Source organism: Primulina tabacum, chromosome 8 (genome assembly GCF_025594145.1).
Source record: "Primulina tabacum isolate GXHZ01 chromosome 8, ASM2559414v2, whole genome shotgun sequence".
NCBI lineage: Eukaryota > Viridiplantae > Streptophyta > Magnoliopsida > Lamiales > Gesneriaceae > Primulina > Primulina tabacum.
The window spans coordinates 8,008,861-8,023,987 of NC_134557.1; the positions used below are offsets into that span (position 1 = coordinate 8,008,861).

General features: G+C 39.5%; 1 protein-coding gene across 2 annotated transcripts in view; it reads right to left on the minus strand.

Annotated features, from left to right (window-relative positions):
• LOC142553557 (DNA polymerase epsilon catalytic subunit A-like) overlaps positions 1 to 15,127 on the minus strand; it is a 35,629-nt gene that overhangs the window by 6,250 nt on the left and 14,252 nt on the right. For both annotated transcript variants that reach the window (XM_075663896.1, XM_075663898.1), the window contains 6 exons: positions 14,735 to 14,858; positions 14,426 to 14,623; positions 14,256 to 14,330; positions 13,230 to 13,420; positions 12,890 to 13,073; positions 12,745 to 12,809 (listed from right to left, as the gene is read on the minus strand). In XM_075663896.1, coding sequence (XP_075520011.1) covers positions 12,745 to 12,809; positions 12,890 to 13,073; positions 13,230 to 13,420; positions 14,256 to 14,330; positions 14,426 to 14,623; positions 14,735 to 14,858 — 837 coding nt within the window. The remainder of the gene's footprint in view (positions 1 to 12,744; positions 12,810 to 12,889; positions 13,074 to 13,229; positions 13,421 to 14,255; positions 14,331 to 14,425; positions 14,624 to 14,734; positions 14,859 to 15,127) is intronic.

Consider the following 15,127-nt stretch of genomic DNA (forward strand, 5'->3'; position numbering starts at 1 on the left):
AGCCAGATGAATGGCGGAGTCACTTATTTAAACAGTACTACAAACAAGTTACTTCGTTATTGTTGACGCAGTCTAGAGAAATCTTAGGCTAATTGTTAGAATAATTGCAATAGTTTAGGTCTAGAGAAATCTTAGGCTAGAATAATTGCAATAGTTTAGGTCTAGAGAAATCTTAGACTAATTGTTAGAGTGATTGCAATATTTTAGGATGTGATTAATTAGTTTTATTCTTTCCTTTTTTATCTCTTGTAACCTACAATATAAATAGATAAGTCTGTATCTTAATTTTTTTTTATGAATGAATCAAAAATTATCATCTCCTGTTCTAGTGCTTTTATGGTATCAGAGCAATAAAAGCCTTTTTTGAATATTTTTTCATCTATGAAAAAATCAGAGATGCAACCTGTTCTCAGTGCCTCTGATAACTCCCTTCCATTCCAAATTACCAGCTTTAAACTCAGTGGCCGGAACTACTTACAGTGGTCTCGTTCCGTCCAACTCATTATCCGCGGGAAAGGACGATTTGGATACCTTGATGGTTCCATTTCGACACCAAACCAATCTGATCCTTCGTTTGCAGCGTGGGATATTCAGAATTCCATGGTTATGGCCTGGCTTCTTCACTCTATGGACGACTCCATTGCAGAGATCTACCTTCATTACCCAACAGCAAAGGCTATTTGGGATGCTGTTGCCTTAGCCTACTCAGATCTTGAAGACTCGAATCAGATGTTCGACCTCCGGACTCGCTCTCGTAATCTGCGACAAGACGATGGTACTGTAACTCAGTACTTCGTTTCGCTAACAAAACTGTGGCAAGAACTCGATCTCTTCACTCAACCTGAGTGGACCGATGCTGCCAACCGTGAGATCTACCAAAAATTGCTCGCCAAAGAAAGAACCTATGACTTCCTCACCGGCCTACATCCATCCCTGGATGATGCTCGTGGACGGATTCTGAGTATCAAGCCATTACCGAGCCTTGATACCATTTTCTCCGAAGTCCGTCGAGAAGAACAGAGGAAACGAATTATGCTCGGTGAAGCTACCATACCCGTTGCCACCAATCATGATGCCTCTGCCATGGCCGCTCGAGGATCCCGCAAACCGCAGCTGTGGTGTGAACATTGCAACCGACCTCATCATACTAAAGCCACATGTTGGAAGCTCCACGGCAAGCCAGCTGACTGGGTGCCACGCAGCCAGCGTAACGCCGAGTCCACCAAGCCAGCCGTACCGGTGAAAGTCGACAACAACACACCATCATCCGCTGCAACATTCTCTCAAGCACAACTCAATCAACTTGGCCAGTTCCTTTCCACCTCGACTTCACTGATGGCGCACGGTACTTCTTCCTCTGTTACCGACCCTGGTAACTCTGGTGAGTGTTGAATTATTGATTCAGGTGCATCCGAACACATGTCCGGAGTTCGCACCCTTTTCTCATCATATCAACCATGCCAAAGATCTAGATCAGTAACTTTGGCAGATGGTTCAATTTCTCCTGTTCTTGGTATTGGCACTGTTTCGTTGAGTCCCCGTATGATATTACAGAATGTCTTGTTTGTCCCTCAATTGACTTACAACTTGCTGTCGATCAGCAAACTCACCCTTGACTCCAATTGTATTGCCAATTTTTCACCTAAGTTGTGTATTTTTCAGGATCGGGCCTCGGGGAAGACGATTGGGCGTGCTGCTGAGGTGTCGGGTTTATATCACTTTCTACGAGCTGATTCTACTGTTCGGTGCTGCCAAGTGGTCCATGATTCTACACATCAATCTCGTCCCCAACAAATAATGTTACTTCATCAACGCCTTGGTCACCCAAGTTTTTCTTATTTAAAACATTTGTTTCCTTCGTTGTTTCACTCTTGTGATAGGTTTGTATGCGAAGTATGTCAGATAGCTAAACATACTCGCATACCTTTTGGCATTCATCTTTATCATGAATCTAGGCCATTCTCTCTCATACACAGTGATTTGTGGGGTCCGTCTCGAGTCGCTTCAATTTCTAATAAAAAATGGTTTATTACATTTATTGATGATCACTTTCGTGTCTGTTGGATTTTTCTCCTTCCTAACAAATCTGAAGTTTTGAAAATTTTTGAACAGTTCTACAATATGATCCTTACTCAATTTAACTCTAAAATACAAATCCTTCGGTCTGACAATGGCACCGAGTATTTCAATTCATCACTCAATGAATTTTCTTCAAAACATGGTATTATTCATCACAGTTCATGTGTTGATACCCCTCAACAAAATGGGGTTTCCGAAAGGAAAAACCGACACCTTTTAGAGGTCGCTCGCGCCCTTCTTTTCACAAACAATGTTCCAAAAATCTATTGGGGGGATGCTATTTTAACCGCATGTTACCTAATCAACAGACTTCCGTCTCGGGTGTTAAAATTCCAAACACCATTAAATACCCTCAGAAAATCATTCCCAAAGTCCAAAATATTCACTGATCTTCCTCTACGTACGTTTGGATGTTCGGCGTTTGTTCATATTCATGATAATTCTAGGTCTAAGTTGGATCCTCGTAGCCACAAATGTATGTTTGTTGGTTATTCTTCTAAACAAAAGGGTTATCGATGTTATTCTCCATCCAAAAGAAAATATTTTATTTCACGGGATGTCACATTTCTTGAATCGCAATCGTTCTATCCCCCTACTCCGAATCCAATTCTCATCTCCCCTCATAATTATGCTCCCGATCCTACTTCCTCGCCTCGAACCAAAAATTTTTTTTGGGAATATTTATGGGAACCGAATCCAATACAAGAGTCACAAATCCCACCTCCATCCCAACTTAACACTCAAATCCCACAAAATCAGGAATCTCCCTCTTCCTTAGAGCCAGAATTATTTTTGGGATTTCCGTCCACCTTGGAGCCACATTTAATTCCAGAAAATCCGCAGCCTTCACCCAGTATACCACAAAATCCGCCTACTACTTCTGCTCCAAATCCAATTCCACCTTCAAGTCCACCCGCTGAAATTTCTGTAACACCAACTCATCCTCCTCGTGGAACCACTGACCGCTTTGCAGCAACTTACAGCAGACGCAAGCACAAGAATATCGAACCTGCACCTTCTGCATCGCCCCCGTCAAACCCAGCGCCCGATCCGGATACCACCGAATTGGCAAATTTGGATATCCCGATCGCCCACCGCAAAGGTACTCGGATATGTACTCAACATCCTATTTCACTATTTTTTGGGGCATTCTAAGTTGTCGCAGCCGCTACAAGCCCTGGTCACTAACCTGTCACATTCCACCGTTCCCTCAACCATTGATGACGCCCTTCGCGATGACAAGTGGCGTACAACAGTATTTGCCGAGATCAAAGCCCTCGAAAAAAATGGGACATGGGAGATTGTTCCGAAACCCGATGGCAAGAAACCGGTTGGTTGTAGATGGCTGTTCACCATCAAGTGCAATAGTGATGGGAGCGTTGACAGATATAAAGCGCGACTTGTGGCTAAGGGATACACGCAGACCTATGGTATCGACTACCTAGAGACATTTGCACCAGTAGCCAAAATCAACACTATCCGAGTGTTGCTTTCTCTCGCAGCAAACTTGGATTGGCCACTTCACCAACTCGATGTCAAGAACGCGTTTCTCAACGGCGATCTCGTTGAGGAGGTGTACATGGATCTACCACCCGGTTTTCACAATCAGGGAAGTAACGACAAGGTTTGCCGGCTAAAGAAAGCTCTCTACGGTTTGAAACAGTCTCCGAAAGCTTGGTTCGACAGATTTTCCACCACTGTTCATCTTCTCGGGTACAAACAGGCTCATTGTGATCATACATTGTTCTATCATCGGGTCAAGGATAAGATTGCTATTCTTATTGTATATGTTGATGATATTATAATCACCGGGAATGACGTGGCTGAAATAGAGCGAATTAAGAAGAAATTGGCCACTTCTTTTGAAATGAAAGACCTCGGTCACTTGAGATACTTTCTCGGAATGGAGGTAGCTAGAAGCAAGGCTGGAATCTGTGTTTCACAGCGACAGTACGTCATTAACTTACTCAATGATACCGGATTGATGGGTTGTAGACCGGCCGATACCCCCATGGATCCTAACATCAAACTCGAGGCCAAACCAGATGATACACCTGTCGACAGGGGGAGATTTCAACGGTTAGTCGGCAGATTGATATACCTCTCGCACACCCGGCCGGATATTTCCTTCCCCGTGAGTTGCATTAGTCAATTTATGCACTCACCATACCAATGTCATCTTGATGCTACAATCAGGATATTACGGTACTTAAAGGGCACTCCGGGCCGTGGTCTCATGTTCAGAAAGCAAGAAAAGAGGTGTGTTGAAGTCTTTGTTGATGCCGATTGGGCTGGATGCCCAAATGATCGACGCTCCACGTCTGGTTATTGCTCCTTTGTCTTTGGAAATCTGGTTACTTGGCGCAGCAAGAAGCAATCAGTTGTTGCACGAAGTAGCGCGGAGGCAGGACTTCGATCAACGGCTCTTGGAATTTGTGAAGCTTTTTGGATCAAACTGTTATTGGAAGAACTGAGAATAGAGAAAAAGAGCCCTATGCTTATCCTATGCGACAACAAAGCTGCCATAGCTATTACTCACAACCCGGTTCACCATGATCGTACCAAACACGTTGAAATTGATCGGCATTTCATAAAGGAGAAGATTGATAAGGGGATACTTGAAGTGTCCTATATTCCTACGTCGCAACAAACTGCTGATATCTTAACAAAGGCTTTGTTCAAGCCTATGTTCGAAAGACTGATTGACAAGCTTGGGATGTACAACATTTACCATCCAGCTTGAGGGGGAGTGTTGACGCAGTCTAGAGAAATCTTAGGCTAATTGTTAGAATAATTGCAATAGTTTAGGTCTAGAGAAATCTTAGGCTAGAATAATTGCAATAGTTTAGGTCTAGAGAAATCTTAGACTAATTGTTAGAGTGATTGCAATATTTTAGGATGTGATTAATTAGTTTTATTCTTTCCTTTTTTATCTCTTGTAACCTACAATATAAATAGATAAGTCTGTATCTTAATTTTTTTTTATGAATGAATCAAAAATTATCATCTCCTGTTCTAGTGCTTTTAGTTATTTAGTTTTTTACTTGGTTCATGAGATTTTCATTATTTGTCACTTTATGTCCAATATTATATTCCTAATAACATGCATAATTTTTCATGTATCGGTATTTTAATTACACTGTGTATGGCTTCTATATTACTGTTCGTAGGTGAGGCTTCAGTTTCTCTCCAGTTTGTTCAGAGACGGGTGGAATGGCGAGGGCTAAATTGACAAAATATCTTTGATAAGTTAATTTAAAGAACCCGGAAAAAATTATTTATCCATTATTTTGAGGAGGATCAATGATCAATGCTGACCTCCAACCTCCAAATAGGGGTGGACCAGCTGGAGAATAAAAAACTTAATCAAATTAAATAGTCTTGCACTAAGGTGACAAGAATCTATGACCAAAAAGTCCGTAGCATAAAAGTGCTAACCAATTGGCAGATTTTGCTTGTCTTGGGAAAATTATTTTCGTGTAGAGTGGACCTAAAATTTATAAACTTATTCCAATACAATATTAAAAACCACCTTTATATAATACAATCATATTTTTTTTATAAGAAACAATATTATATTCATTAATTAAAAGTATTTAACAATTGGCGGACAAGTGATCTGCATATTAACAAAAAAGAAAGACAAAAGCACTGCTCAAATTAACAACAAATATAACTCTAATCCAATCTCTCAATAAATATGAGATCAAGAAGTTCTTAACTCTACATGCTACCCAATCGAGCTAGATGTTCGAATCTTAATTTGTCCTAACACTCTTCATTCAACGTCTCTTCTAAACTGTCAAAAATCTGTCTATTCTGCTCCAACCATACTGACCAACAGATACAATGAACTATTAATGTCCAAGAAATTCTACTTGTCCGGCCAAGATCGCGTCAAAGATCTGCAGCAAATAATTCGTGCGGAGATCTTGTAACTACCAAAATCAATCTCATCTCCTCCAAAGCTCTGAACCAATGACAACTTGTGAAATAACAATGAATAAGCAAATGATCATGATTCTCCATCTCTTTCCGACACAACACACCAATTCAGACAAAGATTACACGAAGGTCATCTCTTTTGCATTAACTCACAAGTTGACGGCTTACTCAGCACCTTGGTCCACGGGAACAGTTGAACCTTTGGTCGGATCGGAGCTTTCCAAATGACATGAAAGAGAGGGAATAAAGCAAAACCACTGATCATAAAGAAATACTCTTAGAAAGATTTGACTAAGAATAAACTTGAAGGATCCCCGTCCCAAACCCTCATATCATAAGTCCCTCAACCAATATGATCCTCTCTAAAGACCCTAACAAGGAGCTCAGCTCAAACACTTCCTCATCCTTCATACCCCTCCGCAGATGCAAAACCGAGGACATAGAAGAAGAAGAGGAAGAGCCCTCCCACCAGATAAAATGAGAAATGGAATTATTATGAACCGATAACAACTGAAATAAAATATGATAGAAATCCTCCAAAAAAAAAAAAATTTCCCCCACTACCTATCCCCCAAAACCTGATCTTATTGCCCCTATCACCATTGCCCTCACAAACGGGTGAAAAGCCTGATAATTTCTCGAAATAAACTACAAAGGGCTATAAAAATAACATTTCTTACTAAACCTGCATCCCAACCATTATCATGTAACTCATATTTGCTCACAATAACTTTTTTCCATAACAATAAAAAAAACTTCACCACTCACGTGTTTACCATTAGTTGGGCAAGCTGGCTTTGTCTTTTTCTTACTGGAAAAAAAAGGCTTCACCCAAAAACCTTCTTTCTGGCAATATTTAGTTGCAGTTACCTTTTGCTGAAAATATACAAAGTAGCAATCTTGACTGCGGAAGCAAACTTTTTTGAGATTCATTTTTGCATTCAAGTCTAACTCTTCTTTCTGTCTTTTACTGGATTTCCACTACTTGACTAGCGACTTAAGCTAGCATACTCAGCTTTAGCCCATGCGCTTCGTTATTTCCCTAAAAGATATGGCTATGGAGTCTTGATTTCGCACCCCAACATCGGTAGGACCCAGAGAGCTGCCTTCGCTTTTAATAGAATCACGGGGTTCTTCCTCAACAGAACACCTCCACCACCACTTCCCCAGAAAAACCCTATCCCTCATACAAATGTTTCCAATACCCAAATTTTGGTTTACAGACTTGTTTCCACACAACCATATGACTATGTGAATCTCCATCAACTCCATCCCATAGAAATCCCTCATAGTCCTCTCTACAATCTCTGCTACACCCCTTGAGACCACAAAAAGAGACGTAAAGTACAATTGCACCATATTCAGCACCACATAAATCAAGTTAATCTTCCCCTATAATGAAACACTTTATTCCAACTTGCCAGCTTCTTAGACATCTTGGATAAAACAGGTTCCCATAACGATATTTTCATCGGGTTTCCGCACAGTGGAACCTCCAGATATGTAATAGGCCAACTTCGTCTCCCACAGCCAATCTGTCGAGCTAATATTTCTTCTTCTGCTCCTAGACAATTAATGTTTAACAAGGCACTCTTTTCCATGTTGATTTTTAAACCTGACATTTGACCAAATGAATTCAAGATCTCTACCAAAAACAGCAGATAACTTTCATTGTTGACAAAAAATAGATTATCATTCACAAATTGAATGTGTGACACCTCAACTCTCTTTTTACCCACTTGCATACCCCGAATGGGGTTTCTTGCCTTGGCCTTATCAACCAATCTACACATCACGTCTACTATCAAATTAAACAGGAAATGCGAGTGTGGATCACCTTGTCTCAGGCTTTCTCACCCTTAAATTTACCCCTTGACCTACCATTAATAAGAATTGAAAATGAATCAGTCAAAACACATCCCCGAATCCACTTTCTCCATCTCTTTCCGACCTTTTTTTTCAGCAGAACATGATCCAAAAAGCCTCAATCCACATTATCGTAAGCTTTCTCAAAGTCAACTCCTCCACCACCTCATTCGCTATAAGACGACAATCGAGATTCCGTCTCTTTTTGATATAAGCACTTTGAGTCTCTGCTATTGTGATGGATAAAACTTTATTCAATCTACTTGACAAGACCTTAGCAATAATCTCATACAAGCTAATTGTCAAACTGATAGGCCGAAAGTCTTGTAGTTTGATTGAACCTTGTTTCTTCATTATCAAACATATATATGTTTCATCGGTAATACCATTTATAACACACCCTCAAAAAAGTCATCAAACACCTTTATTAAATCTTCTTCTACAATATCCCAATACTGCTGATAAAATGCCAATGTAAAACCATCTGGAGGTCCAGAGCCTTTTCTCCATCAGTCTCAAACAGTATCGTTTTAATCTCGTCGTCTGATAAAGGTTTGTCCAACTCTACTACGAACTTTCTAGTGATGGAATACCATTCCACTCTTTCTATGCATCAACCTTTTCACCAGATATGTTGTATAAATTTCTGAAAAACTCTACAATGGTCGATTCAATCTGCTCACCATCTGACTTTATCGACCCATCCACTCGCTCCAACTTACCAACCCATCCACTCGCTCCAACTTACCAATAGATGACATGTACGATGGTTAAACAAGGAATGAAAAATTTTCTGTTATGATCTCTTTCTCGCAAACATTTCACTTTTGCCCTTTAATTATCTATCAGCTTCTTACGACACACTAATATTTCTGATGCACATTTGACTTCCATTCTTTTGATTGCTACTCATCTGGCCCCCGACCCTCATTTTCTTGCTCATCCAATTGAACGATTTTATTTTCCAACTCCGCACATCTCATTCCTATGTTCCCGAAAACCTCTTCATTCCATAATAAAATATTACTTTTGATAGCTTTAAATTTCCGTACTAATTTGTACCCATCCCAACCCTGAATATCTGAATTCTTCCACCAAAATGAGACTACTTCGTTAAAACTATTATGTTTCAACCACACTCTCGAATCAAAATGGTGACGGACCCCACTTAGCCTTAGTAATATTATCTAGGATCACTGGAAAGTGATCTGAAGTCAATCTGGGCAAGACTATATGTTTGTAGAAAAGAAAGGATCCACCCACCCCTAAAACAAGAATATGTCCAACCTACAACAAATAAGAAGTGCCCTCAAATTCGAAGAAATATACTTTGCACTCAACAAAGGTGGATCATACAACTCCAATTCCCTTATCAACGAATCAATACATTTCATACTCGTAGTTAAGGATCTACGATTCACCTTTTCACTTGATGGTCTAACGACATTGAACACCAATAATCCCCACAAATTACTCTCAGAATTTATTCCAAAAATTTTGTCTCTCCCTCGGCTTGCAAGGTCCATAGACTGCTGTAAAACACCACCAGATACCAACATCTTTTTCAATTTGAACTGAAACTAAGAACTCTCCAATCAAATTATCGGTAACCGAAACCAATCTAAGGTCCATATTACCAAGATACCTCCCGATCTACCTATAGAGTCAGTAATATCCATTCAATAAACCTAGACTTCACAAACTTGGAATAAATCTCATATTCACCAAGTCTTAATTTCTCGAAGAACAACAATGTTCGACCTCTCTTTGTGCAAAGCTATTATAACTGAACCCCTACGTCTGGCCCGACCCTCCACCGCTAATATTCCAAGAACAAATATTCATTTAACCACTATGGATCCCCTATGAGACGATCCTTTCTCATAATTGATCCCAAGGGTCAACCTCAACCTCTTTAACTCCCTGGGTTTATTAAATCTCGACATACTCCTTACTCTACTCTCAAGAGACACATTCTCAATCCCCAACATATACCAGCAATTCCCACTATCAGCCACTTTTGAAAAATGCATTGTCGACCCCTCAATATTCCCTTGAAACAGCCTCCTCTATTCATCCTCAAACAGGTTATCCACCAACTTACCTCGTATTTCACCCATCAATGATTGCACATCCTCTCCTGATGAACCTTTAGACAGTCCCAAAGTAGAATAAAATGAAGGAAACAAGGAATTAAGATTGAAGGATTGTTTTAGAGGTGATGTTTGAAGAGAAGGAAAAACTTCCCCCATTTTAGGATCTGAAAAATCCTCGATGCGCAATTGCTTGGAAATCGGATGCGATGCAAAGAGAACTCATATGTCCTCCATACCCAAACAAGTAGGCATTGAGATATCTGAACTAACAGAGCTGCCAAACACGGATGATTTTGAGCCCTCTCCGAAACTATCTTCGCTAAAGCATTGTGCATTTGATCCTCGCATTGCCCAAGACCTCCACCACCCAAAGTCTATCTTCCTGCCTCAATGGATCTCCGCTAGAGAAGACATCCGCAAATGAGTTTTCTTTTAACTGTTGTACAGGACTTCCTTCTATAGTATACATTAACAAAATTATGCACTAACGCCCTTCTCGCTACCGCAACTAGACAATTCTGCAACTCCAATGTTTGACTTGTTTATATTCTGAATAGAACCTCTTTTAAATTCACCAACTCTTTTAGGGATAATCATCTTGAGAATTTTCATATGTTTGCCTCATATAGCACTTCTGACCCCAAAGGATTACTTGCTGGACTTTCCGCCTCATCTTCAAGATTTGTCATGCTTTTGATTATTATTAACAAACTAAGTCCACGCCTTCGATGTTGTGAGTATGGCCAAGATCCCAATCCTCATAAGATTCTTAGGTATAGCGCTATCTTTGCTCCCACAAACCCATATTCAGTTGCAGCCTCCAAGACTACTTCCTCGATTTTTTGCTCCAGTAACAAAGTCCACATCTACCTTACCTTAACATTTATATGGTCCTACTCCATTGTGTCCTTCATGAATAATTTTCACTTTCAGACACCCAACCATCCTTTCACTCCGTCAACCACCACCCGAGTGTATGATTGTCATTCAAGGATCTCGTATGCTGCTATATTAATAGAGTCCACTATTCGGATATCCAAGAGGCCAAATTGTGATTGAATCTGCAACATATTATTAATAAAACCACGTTCAGGCCGAACGATAAATCCTCAAGCATAAAAGTGTCTTGGCTAATTTCCAACAAACCTCCACAACGATCCCAAATAATCTTAAACAAATTTGTTGATCACAAGTTCTACGGAATTCCGAAAATCCTAACCCAACTATCACGACGCTCATACACTACCCCATTTATCTTTATCTCCAGACTCCATCTTTCGAAGGACAAAGTAACTCTATTTTCAAATAAAGATCTCCTCAGCCTCAAATAAAACGTGGGATCTTCCTCATTATTCGGCAACCACACCGCCTTATTAACTTGAAACAAAAAAATTTCAATGCGCCGTTTGACCGTCTTACCAAGAACCCCCCAAATCAATTCCCAAGAGACAGGGCCCTCCTTCTAATAAGTGCTTCACTCCGGTCATTATTCTTACCATTAAAAAGTTTGACTTTATCCTAAAGAATGGTAGACGTTGGCTTACTATGTGCATGATCAACTTTTTGAAATGACTGAGAAAATCGCTCTCGACCTACTCGCGAATTTACCAACACCGCTTTCTTCCCGCGGGGCCTTAGACAAATGATTAGAAACAATTTATGTTCAACCTTAAACTCTTTATACAAACGAGCAACATAGGGATCGCAAACCCCCTCAAAGACTGACTACCCACCTTACTCGGAAATATCTGCACCGGTGGCTTTGAGAAGCCCTCCTAACGCATGTTGGACAAATGTGGCGGCCAAGAAACAACAAGGCTTGGATAAGCTAGAAACCAGAAATCGAGTAAGTATCAAATGAAGACACTCGCAGGCAGCCGGCAAGGACCGACGGAGCACGGGAAAGGGAACCTAAATAGAAACAGAAACGACCACCCTCTGACTAAACAAAAGCAACCAGAGGACAACTAAAGAGAAAAAAACGGCATCACCGGTCGGAGAAAGGGGATGGAAGCTAGGAAAGTTAAAGACTGATCGGCTTTAGCCTGGAACAAGAGGGAGAGGCATTTTCAAAAACCTCTCTCTGTAGGGTTTGTTGTAGGTTGAGAGTTGTTATAAACAAATTATTACTCATGTTATAGAATCATAATTTGGATCATGTATTATTATTTTACAGAGATATACATAGTATTATGCAGAAACAAGTAATACCAACCGACGACATATGTCCTCCCAAAACCAATCCAATGATTTAACATGGTTTCCCATTCAAGTTTTTAACAAACATATTGCACTTTGAATGTCAGTCATAAATTCAAATGGGAAGATGATGTCCCTTTTTCAATTCCATGAGACTAGTAGGGTTAGCACAACATTCCATCTCACACCTCTCTACTGTCGTAGTTGATAACAGTATGTAATCTAGCAAGCATGGATGTAGCCAATTTACATCATCTGCTGCTGCATCCTGCTAAAAAAAATTCTGTTGAGATCCACGCAAGCATTAAAAAATTTCAGAAGCTTACCACTTTGTAATATCCATGTTTTCTGCAGCCAACAGAAGTCCACCTATGTTATTGGTTTAAAGGCAGAATTATCTTTAAAAAAGCAGAAGAGCAACAAAATCTCCTCAAAGATCAGAAGTTGTTAAGATTTTGCTTAGACAAAAACATAGCAAACTATGAAAGAGACATCAAAACAAATTGCCACCCAATTTCGACAAGTAACAAATAAGATATTGAAAAAGTGAAAGAAACACCTGTATTCAGTTATTATCCTCTGCAAGGTCATTTGAGCATCCTTTAAATTATCCGTGTAATCCACCTAAATCACGGCAAATTCAAAGAAAAAACATTGAAGTGTAATATTATATCAGAAATTATATTTATGACTGGTTACTTTACCTTGAAAGTAATTCTTTCGTTTGGCATGGGAGGTTGAAAAGATGATGCTTGGGTAGATTCACGAAATTGCCTTTCAAGCATTTGAGTTGATAACTCCTTACTTAGGAAAGGACTGGCAACCACAACAAAAATTTGGCTTGATACAGGAAAATATCCAACAAACATAGCTCGGCCATCAGAAATGCTGCAGAAAATGGGAATATTAGATGGCAAACATAGGTAATGCAACAAAATGGTGTACAGAATCAAATGAAAAAGCAATGCCAATTTTACACTTTAACCAGAGATTATAGTAAACTTGTACCAGAAAAGTTGAATAAGTGTCTAGCAAACATATTACCTATGATACAAATAGAAGAAGGAAATTGACTGTTCCAGGTATGGGCATTCGGCCGTTGTTTTCATATGCAATTCATTCACATTCCAACCATCTTGGAAATTTCGCTTTTTCGCCGTCTTATCAACTTTACAGACACAACCAATCTGAAGGATAGCATTAAATTCCAGTGGAATCTTCGTTTCATATATTCCCTATCAAAGTTTTTGGGTATTATGACATGTGAAAGGATTCAAGAGTTAGAAATGGAGCAAGTTATAAGAGTAGATTTTAGTAATATTCAACCAAGCCATTTTCAAAAATCACCCAATACATAAACACGAAATGCAAGAGATGACCTTTAGCTAACCACCAACAAGAGAACATGTGATGTAATAAAAAACATACTAGTTACTCCAAAAAAATTCTTCACGCTGTAGAGATCTGAGAATGAAGAATAAGGTAGAAACTTCAATGCAACAACAATTACTTTCCTAGTCCAGAGGAAACATTTACTCTGATGGTGAGGGTCATTCCCTCAATCTCCTCTTTGCAAAAGATGTGCATAGAGTCATATTAAGGTTTATTCTAGAGCGAGGTCATGACCATACAAATTAGACAAAAACACAATGACCTGTGCCCTTGCACTGACTTTCTTAAAAGGGACACTGCATACCGAACTTGGAAGGTAGACACAAATATTTCATGCTTCAGTTATATGGGATCACAAAATGAGAAAATTGGCATATCATTTTACACCACTGCGACAAGTGCATTGGCGTGAGAAAAACTGCAGAATATCAAAGGAAGAATGAAGTAAATCTCATGGTGGTTGTATTTTGGTTATTAATTGACTGGATGACTCGGTTACATTTTGAGGTGGACCTTTCGTAAATAGCTCTGAATTACATAGGAGGATTATTATAAAAGTAAATCTAATTGGACCACAGCACACGACATGTTTTCTAAGTGAGTAACTAAAATAATTACTATATCAGAAAAGATATTAAAGGTTTTCTGCTACATGTTATCAGGGGTAGGAAAAAATACCTCAACTTCAGGATCTGCAAGATGAGCAGCTAATTTCTTGCTTTCGGCCCTAAACTGGTCCTCGTCAATTTTAACCTTTGTAGACAGACCATTTTAAACAATAAAAAAACACAAAACTCATTACTCCAATGAGCTAGACATGACTATCATGTAAGGAATAAGAGAAGTACCTCAATCAGGTTATGACTTCGTCGTCCGTGAGGAAGAATCTTGTTCACACGCCTTCCAGGGAATTGTTCTGTTACAGGAGCTTTGGAATTCAGGTAAAATACTCTGGGAACAAATATGGGAATCTTGTGCATTGTCCCTTCTACAACTACCCAAGCGAAAAATTGGCCAGGCTGTGAACCTGCTGCAAGCTGAATTATCTGAGATGGAAAGAATGATATATATTTCATTTCACAGTAGATGCAACAGATTAAGATACAAAATTAGAAGCCAAAAAAAAACCGCATTTAAACTCCTATTAACTTTATCACCTGCCAATGGCAGCGGGTAAGTGCTAAGTCATGTCTTCGGAAATAAGAATTGACTCTAACTCTGCCTTGAGTCCGTTCATGATTGGGAATGCTCGGCATATCAGTACCATTAACCAGGTTCAACCTGCCATTTTAACAGATCCCATTATGACAATTAACAGCAAGGTTTTTATAGGAACAAACATTGCAAGAATTAACACCAAGGAGTGGTGTGGGAATAACTAAAAAAATGGGAAATTTTTTTTTTAAAGGGAAATAAAAAAATTATCTCGTGTCCTTTAATTGCTTGAACTGACTCAAAGCATACAAATGATGTTGCACCAATCAAACATAATATCCTTGCCCCCCTCCCGTGCAGCAACTATAAGCTTCACTCGAAGTAATAAAGTCTGT